Source organism: Mytilus galloprovincialis, chromosome 5, assembly GCF_965363235.1.
Source record: "Mytilus galloprovincialis chromosome 5, xbMytGall1.hap1.1, whole genome shotgun sequence".
Taxonomy (NCBI): Eukaryota; Metazoa; Mollusca; class Bivalvia; order Mytilida; family Mytilidae; genus Mytilus; species Mytilus galloprovincialis.
In genome coordinates, this window is record NC_134842.1 from 79761462 (window position 1) to 79778789 (window position 17328).

General features: G+C 31.5%; 2 protein-coding genes across 2 annotated transcripts in view; one reads left to right on the plus strand and one right to left on the minus strand.

The window, feature by feature from the left end:
• Positions 1-16699, minus strand: part of LOC143076462 (N-alpha-acetyltransferase 25, NatB auxiliary subunit-like) — a 37914-nt gene extending 21215 nt beyond the window's left edge. Inside the window, exons 1-7 of the mRNA XM_076252253.1 lie at positions 16600-16699; positions 14503-14588; positions 13667-13805; positions 11495-11691; positions 10575-10674; positions 9843-9923; positions 476-587 (exon numbers count right to left, since the gene is read on the minus strand). Of these exons, the coding sequence (XP_076108368.1) occupies positions 476-587; positions 9843-9923; positions 10575-10674; positions 11495-11691; positions 13667-13805; positions 14503-14588; positions 16600-16654 (770 nt within the window). The 5' untranslated portion in view covers positions 16655-16699. The remainder of the gene's footprint in view (positions 1-475; positions 588-9842; positions 9924-10574; positions 10675-11494; positions 11692-13666; positions 13806-14502; positions 14589-16599) is intronic.
• Positions 16700-16882: 183 nt separating this feature from the next.
• Positions 16883-17328, plus strand: part of LOC143076467 (uncharacterized) — a 50054-nt gene continuing 49608 nt past the window's right edge. Inside the window, exon 1 of the mRNA XM_076252255.1 lies at positions 16883-17278. Coding sequence (XP_076108370.1) covers positions 17016-17278 — 263 coding nt within the window. The 5' untranslated portion in view covers positions 16883-17015. The remainder of the gene's footprint in view (positions 17279-17328) is intronic.

A 17328-nucleotide genomic window follows, 5' to 3' on the forward strand; every position in this document is an offset into this window, starting at 1 on the left:
CAAAACAAGAAGTCAAACATCATTATTTATATGTAGAAGTCAGAGAGGGTGGTTCCAAAAAATAAACATTACACCAATCCTCATGTATGTTTTTATGGAACAACACTGCATAGTTGAAGCAAAGGTATTTCATGTTTTACCAGCATTCAACTACACACAAACACAAGCAGTAAAAGTCATCATGAAAGAAACAAAGAGACAGCACTTTGTAAAGCTTGGTTGTAACCCAAATCCCCTTTAACTTAACCCGATTTAGTATAATATGGAATGAAACTAATGGTAGATCTGTGTTCTTCTTTTCATTAAATCAAAATTTAGAATTTAAATTAACTTCTTGAACATGTTTTTCAAGTAAATTTCCATTCATACAAATGATAAGCATCACTGATGAGTCTTCTGTAGACGAAATGCACGTCTCGCGCAAATATAAAATTTGAATCCTGGTATCTATGATGAGTTTATTTATAGCACTTACTATTCTTTTATCAGTTTTTTATAGGCTGCATTAGCTTCAGGCCATCGTTCTAACTTTGTATATAGTTCTGCTTCTCTTGTTTCTTGGTAGAGTAATTCACTTGTCAGCTTTTCTGAAGAAAAAAATTAAAAAATCTTATAATTTTTGCAGGTAGGTAGAAAAAAATTGAAAATTTATTGCGTTTTTATGAAGAAGAAAACACAAAAATAAACTTTAGAAATTATTGAGAGGTTTTTATTCATGAGATTAATGCAACTGGGTGAGTATCACAATACTAAAAGCTCATATTGAGATATCTGATACATATATATATATATATATATATCAGTCTAAAGATTTGCACAACGGTACTGATATAAGATGTTATAATACGAAAATGTTGTTATTAAATCGGGCTGACAAATATTTCGGCTCAACAAATGGCCTTCTTCAAGTGTCACAAGTTTTAACAATACTGATACATAATGTATAAGGTGTAAAAATAGATCAGTAATAATACAGGTAAGTTACATCATCCAAACGGCATCAATAAGAAATACTAGTGTTTTTGTTTTTTCACTCATTTTTATTGTTAATATACACAGTCACGTATATTGATTTATAGTGTTTTGTTTATATTATGATATTCAGGCTTTTGGATTAAAATCAATCGACCAAAACTTACCTGTATTATTACTGATCTATTTTTACACCTTATACATTATGTATCAGTATTGTTAAAACTTGTGACACTTGAAGAAGGCCATTTGTTGAGCCGAAATATTTGTCAGCCCGATTTAATAACAACATTTTCGTATTATAACATCTTATATCAGTACCGTTGTGCAAATCTTTAGACTGATATAATTTTTTCCTTATCTGCATAGTATCGCCTATTCTAGACGATCCGGTACATAGTAAATTTGCTGGTTGGTCGTTTTTATAGACTTTTATATATATATATATATATATATATATTTCTGAAATCAAAACAGTTCCTCTCACATTTCATTTATTCTTAAACCCCCCATTGGAGCAATAACCCTTAAACTCAATCCCATGCTTTCTTTTGTAGTATTGAACCTTGTAGTACAATTTCAGAGAGATCCATACACTTAAACACAAGTTATTGTCATGATTGTTTGGAAACTAGAAACATGCTTCTTTTTGGCCCTTAAATCCTACATATTTCGGGCAATTAACCCAAAACTTAATCCCAACCTCACCTTTGTTACATGGTATGTTGTGGTACAATTTCAGAGAGATCCATACAATTACACACAAGTTATTGTCTGGAAACTATAAAAATGCTTGTTTTGGCCCCTTAATTCCTAAACTTTGGTCCCATAACCCTAAAAATGAATCCAAACCTTCTACTTGTGTTTTTAAACATTGCGATATAATTTCAGAGCAAATGAAATACTTGTACACAAGTTATTATCCTGAAACTAGAAAAATGCTTGTTTTGGGCCCCTAATTCCTAAACAGTTGGGACCATCATCCCCAAAATTAATCCCAACCTTCATTTTGTGGTATTGAACCTTTCGAAAAAATTTCATAAAGATCTATTTACTTAAACTAAAGTTATTATCCGGAAACCAATGTGTCTTCGGATGACTACGACGATGCATATCATTAGATGATCCTAAAATTTGTTTGGGTCGTATAAAAAGTTCATGAATGGATGTTTAATACTCGAAGCAACAGCAAAACTGTCTGCCTAGTTTTTGGCATTAATTATTACAATCATTGAGAACAATCACTTTTAATATAGACAGAACATTACATTTTAAAGTAACCTAATGTTATAATGACAATATTTGCCAAGTATGCTAGTACAGTACATTCCGGTTATTTGCATAGCCTATTTGTCAGACGAAATTATGCAATAAAGCGGAGTATGCTTATACAATACAATACAATACAATACAATATTTTTATTTTCCAAATTAAAGGGCCCATTAAGAGCATAACATTAATTACAACATGACATAAACATTACAGAGTGATTAAAGAAACATAAAATAATAATTGAAATTCAAATGCATGAAGAAAGGATCAGTGGTCAAGGGGAGATAATTTTGATATATTTTAGAGTATCTAACTAATTTTCTGATTTTCTTAGTTGCAGGCCTTTATCCAGGTATGCACATAAAATAGATAGAAATCTGCTATCTTCATTAATCATGATCCATGAAAAAAGATCATTTATATTTAAACTATCTAAACTGGGGTATTTTTTTATATAATCAGTGATATCTCTTCTGAGGTTATTGTAAATAGGGCATTCCAGAAGAAAGTGCATTTCATTTTCAATACAATTTGTATTACAATATAAACATATCCTCTCATGTCGAGGTAATATTTCATATTTACCACATACATTGGTAATTCGTTCATGTCTGCCAGTTTCTATTCTTAAACAGTGATTGCTAAGTCTGTATTTTGTTAATAAATGTTTTTGTGGGTGCTTTAAATCTAAATAATTTTCATAGTCAAATGACTTTTTGAATGAAAAATAAGTGTCCAATTTGCCTTGATTCTGTAAATAAAAATCTCGCATTTTCTCCCAATCATTTTGAAAATTTGATTTGAGCTGTTTTTTCAATAAGTTTTTAAATTTATTTTTTCCTAGATTTTTACATATATTTAGGTCAATACCCAATTTTTCACTGTAGAAAATGATATTAGAGAGCCATGAATTATTGGAACTGGTTTGACCTTTACTTTCTATCATTTTTAACTCAGCATAAGCATTTTTCAATAAATCAGATGGAGAATTCTCTAGTCTATGCCAATACATAAACATATGTGTTAGCAAATTTATATAAAGAGGATATCTACCCAATTCAGACAGGACTGCTACATTTGTGCACATCTTTGTAACACCAATAATATACTTACAAAATTTCAAATTTAGCTTCTCAAACTCCCAATCTTTAAATATGTCATAAAGGGACAAATTTTTCCTTTTAGAAGTAATGTTAATAACACCCCAATTTTCACAACCATAAGTTACAATTGGCTGTATACAGTGATCAAATAAATGCAAAAGAGTTTTAATAGGAGGATTAGATGATTTCAAATCTTTATAAAGTTTAAAACTGGCCTTTTGACCTTTTTGGAATAATTGTTTCCTGGCTTCATTAAAGTTTCCAGTATTTTGGATGACTATGCCAAGATATTTGTATTGTTTAACACATTCAATAGAATTATTTCCTACATTAAAATTTTCATTAAGGAGTCTACCACTCCTATTGAATATTATAATCTTGGTTTTCTTCACATTTATTTCCATACACCAATCTTTGCAGAATGTGCACAAAGTATCAAGTCTCTTCTGAAGCCCTTCTTTTGAGTCAGATATTAATACAAGATCATCAGCATAAAGTAGACATGGTATCTTTTCATCATTTAAATTGACATCATCATAATTGTTAGATAATATATCTGGCAAATCATTAATAAACAGTTTAAACAATGTGGGACTCAAAACGTCACCTTGTCGTACACCAACATTATATCTAAAAAAATCAGTTATTTTGTCTTCTACTTTAACACACACTTTGTCGTTACTATACATAGATTTCAAAATGTTATAAAAAATACCATTATTTGTATGCTGTAATAATTTGTATAATATACCAATATGAATAACCTTGTCAAAGGCCTTGCGAAAATCTACAAAACATACATACAATTTACCTTTGCCTCTTTTAACATATTTTTCTATGAGACATTTTAGTACAAAAATGTGATCCGAAGTGCGAGCTTTCTTAGAAAAACCAATTTGAGTTTTGTTTATGATATTATTATCAGATAAAAATTTATCAAGTCTGTTATACAGAATGGTATTGAAAAGTTTGCCAAGACTATTATTGATGGCAATACCTCTGTAATTTTCAGGGTTCTGCGGGTTATCAGATTTGAATATAGGAGTAATGTAGCTCTCAGACCAATTACTGGGATAAATGCCAGATAGAAGAATGGCATTAAAAAGTTTTAGTAAGCAATCTTGCATATAACTCTGTGAAACTTTTAACATTTCATTTGTAATAGTGTCTAGACCTGGACTTTTCCCAGATTTTAATTGCCTCAGGGCTTTTTGGAGTTCACCAGGGGTGATTTTAAAGTCAATCTCACTGAATCCAAAGTTTTTCTTTTCTAATAGTTCAAGTTTACTCTTTATCTCTTTTATCTTGGACTTTATGTGTTCATTTTCAGGAATGGATGACAAGTCAGAGAAATATTTATACCAAATGTCACCATCTATGTTGTTTTTAGTTTCTGAATTATTTTCAAGACGGAGTTGATTGACAAGGTTCCAATAATCCTTTGGATTTTCTGATTCTAGATTGCTTAAACGGTCCAAAATATTTTCTCTAAATTCTCTTTTCTTTTTCCTCCTTAGTTTGGCAAATTGTTTATTAAGTTTAAAAAAAGAGCCACGCACTATCGGATCTTTCGGAAATTTTGACATTAATATAGCTTTATCATTAACATGTTTTTTCAAACTTTTTAAATCTTGGTCAAACCATTTTTTATGATTACATGTTTTTACCCTTTTCTTCTTCTTTTTTAGTGATACTTTGCACACTTTTTCGTATATTGAATGAATACTATATGTGGCATCATTCACATTCTTTTTGTCTAAGATAATTTTGTTATTTAAAAAATATTTTAGCTCATTTTGTATGACAGGATGTGTAAATGATTCCTGGAAATTTTGAATACTTTCTGTGTCCCATTTATACCTCAAAGGAAAGTCTTTCATATGACTTTTATTTTTCTCCAATTGGAAAGATGCTAAAATCTTAAAAGTGATTTTGCAATGGCAATCAGAAAAATTTGCCTTAAAATCTGATACATTAAAATATAAAATTTGCTGGAGTAGGCTTTGAGAAACTAAAGCATAATCAACTACACTGCATCCATTAGGTTTGAAACATGTAAATTTACCCGTGCTATCACCACACATACGCCCATTCAAGATACGTAACTGATTACCTATACAAAATTCTAGCAAGTTTTTCCCTCTGGAATCAGTTATTAAATCTTTACTGACCCTTTCCTCTGTGAAACAGTCTACATCATAATTTTCATCAAATAAAGGAACATGGGAGGTGTTGTCACCATCAATATAGTCTTTTTCTGACCCAGTTCTGGCATTAAGATCCCCTACTAACAGGATGTCCCCCATAGACCCATAACTATCAGTTATATCCTTTTCTATTATCTCCAGTAGGTCTGTTTGGCTTTTGGGAGCATAGTATATCAAGCACAAATATATATCTTTGTTTAAATTGAAAAATTCTCTCTTCAATTTTAGCCATTGGTATTCTGAGGTCCCGTTATTCAAAAAATTTACACCTTTACGAATTTCTTTACGTATGAGAATCCCTAGACCACCAAAATATCTGTTATTTTTAGATTTTGGTCTGCAGAATGGATAGTACAAAAAGTTATCAAATTTCAAATGATTTTCATAACCAACATGGGTCTCAGTTAATAAAACTAAATCATTTTGTGCTAATTCTGATAAAAAATTCTTATCATTTGACTTATCATGATGTTCTGACAGCAACCCCCCAACATTCCAGCTGCATATATTTAGACTAGTTTTCATATTGTATCTTATAATAACGTATATATGTATTTGTATATTTATGTGTACACACTACACTAGCCTTTTTTTTTTTAAATCTCTTATATCTGTATTTGGTTATACAATATATTTGAATATCTATTACGTTGTATATCTAGATCTATTTTTAGTTGTACACAAAAAAAATTTAATTTACTCGATGTGTTATATAAAAAAAAATAGTACTAAAAAATGTTTATTGAAATAATCTCTCTACCTGAGGATTATTTAGCTGATATAATATTCAAAATAACAACACAGCTCAGTACAATTTGTTTAAAAAGAAGATATCAATGAGGTTTATACTATAGGTAATTTTTACAGTCTATCGGTATCCTCTACGGCCACGTCCATAGCCACGTCTGCCGCCTCTGCCTCCTCTACCTCTATAGGGTCGTCCTCTTCCATATCCAGTTCTTCCCTGTGTACTGCGTGGAGGCAAATTAAGGGCTTTATCGATACAGTCACGGATATTTGCAGCTAGTACAGCAGTTCCATCAGGAGTAAGATGAAATTGGTCCTGAGCTATATATCTATTCATCACTTGTCCTTTGTATGCCAAGTTGCTATTGTCGCATAGGATAACAGAGTCATCTCCCCTGAACTTGGTTTTCATTAGAATTGTTATAAGTTGTCCATCTGAGTTATAATCTTCAGAATCGCTCCTCGGTGTTGGCAAGGAGATCACGATCTTGATATTATTGAAACGTGAACGTATATCATCGCATATCCTAGTCATTCTGTCAACACAGTCATTTGGAGTTTTGTTCATTAACTCGTTCGTTAAGGAGTGTAACACAATAACGTTTGGTTCACTCTCAAGCTTTTGGAGTTCTTTTTCTGTTTCGTCAAGGGTATATGCTGTAACTTTGTGCACATTGTAGTCTGGTGAGATTCTAGGGTCTATGTTTTCAGTATTTGAGGTGCCCATGAGAATAACTGATGGTTTTGATGGTCTAGATATTGGCACAGTTTGGAATTCTCCGTCGCCACTACTGGCATGTATTTTTAAACTAAGAATCTCTTTTTCTTTGTCTTCAATGTCTTTGCGAAAAGCAGTAAATGATGATTCTAATGATTCTATTTTGTTTTTCCTTACCTGCATCTCCTTGTTAATTTCACTAAGTTCCAGGTCTAGTTTATTAATTTTGTCACTTTGTGATTTATTTTTCTGTGTAAGCATCTCACATTTAGTTTCCATTTTGGTTTTCAGTAGTTCTTTTTCAAGTGTAGTTTCATGATTTATATGCTGAATTTTGCATTTTAGTTCTCCATTTTCTCTTTCTAAATTAGCCTTTTTGTTAATCACAGATTCTACTTTGTCCATCATTAAAGTAAACCTTTCTTCATTTTGTTCAATGGTATGTTTATATGCAATGTCCATTGAAGTCATTTTCGAAACCAGCATGTCAGTTTGTTGTTGACATATTTTATCAAGAGCGTTGGTAAAATGTTTTTCCATACATGTCATAAATTTTTCCATGTTATTATTTTGATCCACTGTCTGAGACACTACATTTTTTTCGTGTTGTTCCATTGTTTGGTTCTCATTGTTTTTGTTGGATATTTCTTTAGTGCCTGATGGGCTCTTTACAAAGGTGTTATGGTTAATATCTAAGGTAGCCGTATCCGTGATATCTGATTGTAATGTTTGTTTGGCATTTTTAATCTTTGTTGAGTCTTTGTCTTCACTAGTTGACAAATTATGGGCAACAACTTTCTCAACTTATATCCGAAATGCCAAAATACGGAGTCAAATAACATCGATTGTGCAGATCAGTAAAGGAAATCCTGAAGAAAGATAAACGTCCATACTCCACTTACAACATATTGAATGATTATGTATTCTAATAAAAGTTATTTGTCTAGTGTCATGCATTTTATTTCATTGTTTATTATTTCAATAAAGTTTATAAACACATTTAGTTTTAGTTTATTTATGTACCGACTTTTCCTTTACCTGAGATACGAAAATAAAATTGTTCTAAAAATAGATTTGTTTCTATGACCCGGATGTAAAATTATATTGTTACTCTTTGATTAAAACAAACTGTTAAACAATGGGTGCAATCAACAGTTTTTTACGTGACGTCATTCTGTAACAGGGCATGTAATAGTGGACCCATCATGCAGAAGTCAGATATTCATAGTTATATAGATATCTATACATCAATGGAAAGATAATTCTATGAACTTTCTGAATAAATAAAAAAAAATCCAACATCTCTTGTTTAAACATGCAAATTGGTACAAGTTATCAGCTGGAAATTAGGCATTTTCCCCCTAAAAAACCTTAAAAACAGACCACCTTTGGACACACGGATCAGTAACCTGTGCATATATTTGAGATTTCTTATAATATGCATTTCGAAGAGCTTATCCGGCTGATTTAAGAAAATGTAGTTTCAGCCTACGTTCGCCTGCTCCGAAAGGAGCTATCTTACCTGACAAATCAAAGTGCTTTTTGAAACAGGTGAAAATCAGCTGTTTATGGAGTTGCCTCCCATATAGTAGGAAGTCACAAAAACATTTTTTTTTTTTTAAATCTTGACAAAAGTGGCATTTTAATTGAACTTCAATATATGTTTTTCACATTGAACATAAAAAACAATCAACTTTTTCATTTAGTGGTATATAAATAGCAGGGAATTCCATCAGTATGTAAATCTCACTGGGGAAATACCCCTAGTTTTTAGTACGAAACTGTTTATAGCACCCAATGCTACACAGTTTATAATCATTTGATACAATAAATGTGTAATGAACTGCCTTTAATATGCAGTATTTACTGATTGCACAGTGATGTAACACTGTTACTTTAACCTCGTTGGTTTCTAATATATGCAAAGCAGTTAACAGGTAATGGGGCCCTGCAAGGGTTATTTTCTGGACATGAGTGTTGAAAGTGAGAAAATATAATAATTTTAAGTTAATGTTCTTTTCAAAAAATATTAAAAATAAAAGATTGATATATGAAATTCTTCAACCATATATAAATGCCCTGTAATATTTAACATAAATGTAGATCACCCCTAGCCAAATTACGAGATTGCACATTGGATAATGATCGATAATTAGCAGGCGTTATTGCTTTAAAAATACAACCAAAAGGTAATCTATGAACAATGTTTGAAATGCAATCAATAATTAACATCTTTTGAGATAGAAGATCATAAAATGGTTGTGTTTTTACAACAATCAGCTGATTGACATTTTTATGACCTCGAGGCTTAAAATAGAATATGGGAAACTTTACCTGTGTACACATGGAGGCCTTTTTTATAATCATATAAACACAAAAGAAACTGTGTTAAAACTTTATTTAAATAACACAGAAGTAAATCTGAAATAATATAAAAAATTATGATGCATTCAAGAAAAAAATACTTACCAAATTGCTGTTTCCGGTCAAAAATCTCGTCAGTTTTAACTAAGCATATCTAGCTGGCGATTATTTTCTATGCAATTAACCGAAATGCCACTTGTGGGGCTATGCATATAACCGTACAATTTAACATTAGATGAATGGGAAATGGTTTTGTGCAGGAGAAAAGCATGCAATTAACCGAATTATGCTATTAAGCGGTATGCAATTAAGTGGAATCGACTGTATATTTAAATATCTTTGATGGTTTAATGTTTGCCTTGAAAAAATCACCTCCATACAGCACACTATAACAGACCACAACACTACCCACAAACAACCATCATATAAAAGAGAATAATTAGAAGAAAAACACTCACCTCCAAGAGGACCTTTTAACAGATTTAATGTCTCTTCATACTTCTCCATCAACTCAAGTATAATCAAATAAAGCTGTACTTCTGAAAATAATCATATACCTTGTGTAAAAACTTCAAATCTGATCGTTGGTTTATTTTCTTAATTTGATAAGTTTCATTTACAAAATACAACAAATGTATATAACAATAAGGCTATCCTTATATCATTTTCTCACACCCGACATTGTTTGGCCTAATTTATAATAACCATGATTGCTGCCACATGAGGAACAGGATCTGGGTACCCTTCTACAGCACATGAGATTGTTCTTTTTTGTGGGGTTCATGTCTTTAGTAATTGTCTGCATAATGATAAGTAGACTTGTCTTCTGCTGTTTTTTGTCTTTTGTCATGAAATTGTCCGTTTCTCTTGAACTTAAAAATATTGGATTATCCACTTGATATTTTCCACCTGTTTGGATAAGAAACAAGTTAAACTTTCCAAGAAGACTTTATGTACATAAAAAATATACAAGTGTTTATTTATACTTGCAAGAGGTCCATTAAACATGTTCAATTTAATTTGATCAGGTGTTCTTTAAAAATTGATCAGACAAAACTAAGGCAAGTTTATTGTTATAAATTCAACTTTTTTCACACAAAACCATTATCCATTTCAACACCTAAAAAATCTTTTAACGACTCTTCAAGAAAACTAAAATAGTAAATCACAGCCAACTTAAGATCATTTACCTGCTTCTGCATTAATTTTCCCCTCTTCTACATATTTCTTTGTCATTCGATCTGCCAATGGTAAAAACATAATGGCACCAAGCCTCTTATCTGTGTGACTCTACAATATACAATGTATAATATATACCATTAACATACACAAATCAATATATCAGAGTTATAAGGGGGACACAAAATCTGCTAAAGCCAAATAAAAATATACGTGTGGTTCCAGTTACACATTTAAAAAAAACAGGGTTAGTAGTTCGGCAAATTTTTTTTTATTTTAAGTTTTTATTTTGGATGGTCAAAATCTGAAAAAAAATCTTATATTTACCAATATTATACATGCCCTAGCTGAAGTTGGCCATTGAAAAGTGTTTGGTTCCAAAATAAAGACAGTCTTTTACGTTTTTAGTAAATTTTGTTGCATTTTGTTATGAATTCTTGCATTTTAGCAAAAACAGTTACTTCTGATGGAAATTCAGATGACAGAAATCTATGAATTAATTATTTTAATTTACAATCCTCAAAATTTGATCGTTTGAAAATTTATTTTTCAGAAATGAAAAAAAAAAGTTTTAAACTAAGGTCTGTTGGATAACTGAAACCACACATATATTTCATTTGGCCTAAATAGTAATGAAAATATATACCTCTTATGAATATGGTGATCAAAATTATCATTATGATTTTAGATCAACTTTTAGTTAAATTTTTTTTACAATTATTGATTCATGATTCCATTAATAAGAAGTAGCAACACGGTCTAGCAGAAAATATTTGATATGAGACATTTTCTATAAAACAAAATTACTTCAAACTTTTAAAATTCCTACCAAATCTTATAGCTTATTTTTAGAGATTACAGAAATCCACCATAGTATTTCAAACTAGAGTGCCACCTAAAATGGTCGTAATGGTCTTTTTTAAAAACATACCTGCATGACAATACTCATAATGGCCCAGAAATAGTAAGGATTCTTCTGAGGCTGAAGTCTGTGTAAGGACATGGCTGTCTGTTGTTGTTTCTTGTAGTTACCCATTCTCACATATGCCATAAACAAGGCTGACAGAATCTCTTCATTGTCTGGCTTTAGTTTGTGGGCATTTTCATACATATCAACTATCGCTTCCACTGAAAGAAATAACAAATGTCTATGAAATGAACATGCATAACAGTCTGTGCCAAAAACTATTTGAAGCAATAGCCCTATGGGCTAGTTAAAAAAAAAAATTAGTAGTCCGAATTTATATGTACTGGACCGAATAAAATCTGTGTCACTGGTGAGGATCACAAAGTGATCCGAACCAGCTAGGGGGGTTTGGGGGCATGCCCCCCCCAAGAAAATTTTGGAATATTAGATGTAAAATCCTGCATTCTGAGGTTACATTTTTGTATCTGGAAGTGTATATAACTTTTCAAAAATATAGAGTTTTTTCTCCATGTAATATAAAAAATTCTACTTTCCTTAAAAAAAACCCTTCTCAAAACTGTTGACAAGACAGTGACTGTTTAAGACTCTTTTCTTTGAATTTAAGACATACATGTAAAATAAATGTATACATGTAGATATAAACCCCTTGCCATCACATTTCTCATTCAAATTTGACTTTGGAAGTTAAAGAGATCATGCTTTCTGATGCAGACCAAGAAAAGAAGAAAATCAATCAGTTAAAATTTTATTCTTCATAATTTTTCATATTATTTTTCAATTTGCTGAACAACTCCTGTTCAAATACAAATACAAATAAAGATACAAATTTTCCCTGCTCCTTACAGTAGCTACAAAACATAACTAGATGATCCTAGATTCTCGTACTCACTGGAGCCAGGGTCAGGGACGACCGTCCGTCCAATGAGTTTTAAATTCTCGGACCCGTTTATCCTCGTTTTTTTAGCCTCCTTAACTTGGTCGGACTTGCGAGACGGCCTATTTGGTGCCTTTCATGGTCTCGCACTTTCCAACAGTGAAGCCTTGTATATTAAACGATGTTTGTGACCAAAATTATGTGTTCACTTTCGAAATGAAAACAAAACTGGTTCCACTTCTTCATAAAATTAACGGTAACCAGTCACTGAAGTCGTCCTAATAACCAATCGTCTAAAATACACAAGATGTCAAGCTGGCAGTTACGAATTAATATATTCCGACGCAAAAATTTCAATGTTTTTTTTATTTTCTGTTATGATTATATTTTATTCAGTCTATGCAACATAAATCAATCAATAAATACCAAAATTTGACATTTTCAAAACACGTGGTACTGACCGTTTTCGCGCTTATTTTTTATTTTAAACGATCGGTTATTAGGGAGACCATCAAAACTGGTTTACGGAAGTTTTGCAAGGAAGAGAGTATCAGTTTATTAATATCGATGGCGTTGAGTGACATTTTGCGTTAACTTACAGCAACGATTAAAAGAGTGCACACAGATATGCAAGAGACTGGTCGGACTATCGGCAGTGGACGTTAACTAGTCCGAGCTTATTTAAACTAGACACGGGCTTCGGGCTACCGCTTAACGTCGCAGACTGGCATAATATATAAATGACATATATCATTCAAATATTGGAAACGGCCTCAGCTGCTGAGAGGTCTATGTAGTGCATCTGTCAACATATATTTTTTCCGCCTTACAGCATGTACAGAAGTTCCCTGTAAAACTGTTGTAATAATTATTCTATACCGTTTAATTCTGTTTCAGTTTGCAATATTTGTTCCAGTTGTAATAATATTCCAGATTATTTGTTCCATTTATAGCTTAGATACTATGAATAACTTCTATTTAAGACACAATGACAATTAGGACAAGCAAACAATCATTTTGCTTCACATAATAACACATATTTTCATCAATTTTGAAACTCTTTTTCATGCTCATGATCCCTAAGACCTTTTGATGTTGGTTTTTAAAATTTCAACTTGAACATTTTAGCAAAGAAATAAAATTTGTATTCCCACTGAAATTGGAACTGACTGTTCAGAAACATTGGACCGATTGATCATGAATCACTTATTAAAAGAATAATCACTTCTTTTTTAACATAGAACAAGAACACTCTCCCATTTTTACATTTTTTTCGAACACATTCAATGTTAGATCCCTACATTTATATGTTTCTCTGTAACAGATACACATGGCCTGAAGTGTAGCCTCATCAACAGGATGCTGGGCATGGACTTCATCCAGTAGGTTAGAACTATCATCATGTCTGCCAAGTCTCAACAGAGCAAGTGCTTTTAAAATCTGAAAATAGAAACAAACATGATTAACAAATAATAAAATCTCAATCAATTCACAGAGGAATAGATAAATTAAGTCTATGCTAGGTTAAATTTATGAAGTTTAAACATTATTTGCACTCACCATGCTCACTTTGCAGAAAAAGTTATCATCATGGAAAACTGTTCATTTTATAGTTAAATGTATTTGTGAGTATTTTTTCAGAATTAAAACTGAGAATTGATCAAAGCTTTGCTAGAGCTGGTAAACTGGACCTTAACTGAGAACTTTTACAAAATAATAAAGATCAAATTTCTTTGTTTCTGGCCTCACGGTCATAAAACTTTCGAGCATGATTTTTGTACTCAGACTCAAAAATCAACCAATAAAATTGCTGGATTTCATGTTTCGAGCATTATTTTTGTGCTCCGAGCACTGAGCAAAGTTTTATGCCTTCAAGGCCTGGTGGAAAATTTGACAACTTTTACAGTTTGTGATTATCAGATCAATTGAAGTGTGTATTGCCATTTTCAGCACTGGCTATTTATTTGGAGCTAATTTTTATTGGTGTCTGAAGTTGGAGTGCCCAAAGAGAACCACCAACCTTAGATGGAAAACTGACAATCTGCATCAATTATGATTGGGGTCAAACACACCTGCCTGCAGCGTTTAAACTTACTACCTCATTATTGACAGGGCAGTGATAATAAAAGATACCTACTTTAGCACATTGTAGATCTTTCTGTTTCTTTAACACTTTGTCAGCTTCCTGTACTGCCTTTTTGTTGTTTCCATTATCAAGACAATCTATAATTAAAGAAGTGTTCTAATAATTTTTATCTTCATAAATACCTTCTAATAATTTTTATCTTGGTAAATCTTCATATTTTTTAAAAACACCAGTTCTTATTATAGTGCTCAGTATATTCAAGATATTGATCTATAGATTTTAAAATTATCCATCTGTTGTCAATATGAAATTATGAATCAATATCATGAATATACATAAAAAAGTCAACCACGAAAATTGGTACCCAACAAATAAAAGTACTTTCACAGTATATGGATAACAATACTCAATAGTAGAATGGATTGGAAAATCAATGCACATCAGATTCCAAGAAAGTGTTTAATTTTCTAAAACCATGAAACATAAATTGTATTTAACGTTTGTATGTTATGTATATACTTGTATCTAAATTTTGTGGTTTAAACATGCTCATTTTTGTCAATACATATTGAGTAAATAAAGATTTTTCTACTACTAAGCTTTCATGGGGTAAAATTAGGTCTTTTAATGAACCCATCAAAGCGGGGCAAAAAATCATATTAAGAAAACCATATTCTATTATCTAGAATTCTCAAGAGCAAAATTTTTTTCTGCAATATTATTCTGTAATCAACACATCATGGTTCAAAAGTTGTTGTTTGGAGAAATCATTTATCAAATTGGATCAAAATTGGTGTCAGTTGTAGTAAGGCACAAAAAATTTGTAATTATTTATTTTGCAGTGCAGACCACAGCACATGGATGTGTTGTTTAAATCCAGATGTATTCATATGCAACATTGTCTATTATAAAATTACTTAATTTCTGTGAATTTCTAATTTTTAGAATTGTAATGTTCATTTTATAATTTGTATTAATTCAAGATTTCTAATGAAATTCAGCATACATTAACAAGATTCTATTTTACATCTTTAACTGATGAAGGCTTTCTGTTATCCTCACTATCAATCTTTTTTTGTCTTTATTCAATGTTTCCTATTCTATCATTCTATAGCATGTATAGTTTTGGTGTTTTTGACAACTTTGTAGATGTACTACGGATTAATTATTATTGGTTGGATACCAATTTTCGTGGATTTCATGGGAAAAGGTGAACCGTCACATAATTAAATGTTCAACGAAAAACCTTATTTTCCATAGGCTTGTATTTTGGCAAAACCATGAAATCAATTATTCATGAACAAGTTTTCCTCGATCCACAAAAATAAATGAATCCAATGTCTAATTAATTTATTCATTGTGTACTGTACAGTATCAATTACTTTGACAAGTGATATTAAATATGTTCCTTATGTCGTAACTACAATCCCCTTCCCTTTTCAACAATGTGACCTACCCAATTAGACTATATACTGGATTTGTAATAACATAAGCAACACGATGGGTGCAACAAGTGGAGCAGGATGTGCTTACCCTACTGGAGCACCTGAGATCACCCCCAGTTTTTGGTAGGGTTTGTATTGTTTAGTCTTTAGTTTCTACGTTGTGTCTTGTGTACTATTGTTTATCTTTTTTGGCCATGGCTCTGTCAGTTTATTTTCTGTTGATGAGTTTGACTGTCCCTCCTTTTAAGCACACTTATCATCATATTCACTGTGATGTTCATTGTTGTAATGACCAATTATATAGATCAATTGTATATGATTGTATGCCCTTAATTTAGATATGGGCTCTGGTTTCTGTAATTTAGTGAAATTTGGGAAATACAAAATTATTTTCTATTCTATGATTATCATGATTACATACAATCATTGAAGGAATGTGATTCAAATCCTAAAAAAATATGTTTGAAGATTAAAGAGGTCAAGATGTATCAAGTCTAAACCACATAAGATTATAAATACTTTCATTGGCGGCATCTCATTTTCTATGATTTTTACAAAAATTATCAACCAGAAATGTGTTCTGAAAACGGTTATTACTGTACAGAAATGTTAAAAATCGGTTGGATTTGTTATATTCATATTGTTCTCTGTGTCTGTATATTCATAAGAGTACGATTTATGCATATAAAATATATAAACGGACCATAAATAGGTCTGAGTCGCCTTTCGTTCACATCCACATGGCTACGAGAAGCCATTTTCAGGCAAATCTCGTCCTAACAAGTAGATCTCGTGAGTTTCTGTTGGCGGATTATTCTAAATGGTAAATGTTGTGAATTGTATTCTTTTACTTTATCTGTAAAAAAAATGTGCAATTAATTTTGTTTTTACTATAAGAAGTTAGAAATAACGACCTAAAAAGAGTGTTTATGATAATATTTTGACGACTACTTTAGATCTATTTTTTTAGTGGATTGCTCTATTCTAGTTGTTGATCGGCGCTTCCGGTTTCACTTTCACTTTGAAATTGATGTTATTGACAAATGTTGTGCAATGACATTAGTCATTTCAACAACATATATTCTGGGAAAACAACCAACTCAACAGATTTAATTCACAATGGCTAGTTCACAGGGAGTCGATGATATGACACTTGAAAAGCAGACGGAGGACACAGAAATTGAAAAATCTGATATGGCCTGCAGCATAAACTATTCTCAGTGTTTAGTACCAAAAGGTATAGACATTGCAAAATATATCCTTCAGAGGGATTCATGGCCTAGAGAGGGAAAGCATATCCTAGCACAGTATGATGATCGCAGTGTTATTGTGTATCAAGCATTTAATCCAGCTATTGCTAAATACGCAGTACAAAATCAAAGGTAAAAAAATTTCAAGATCAGTAAATGAAAAATGAGAAAAAGAAGCCTTA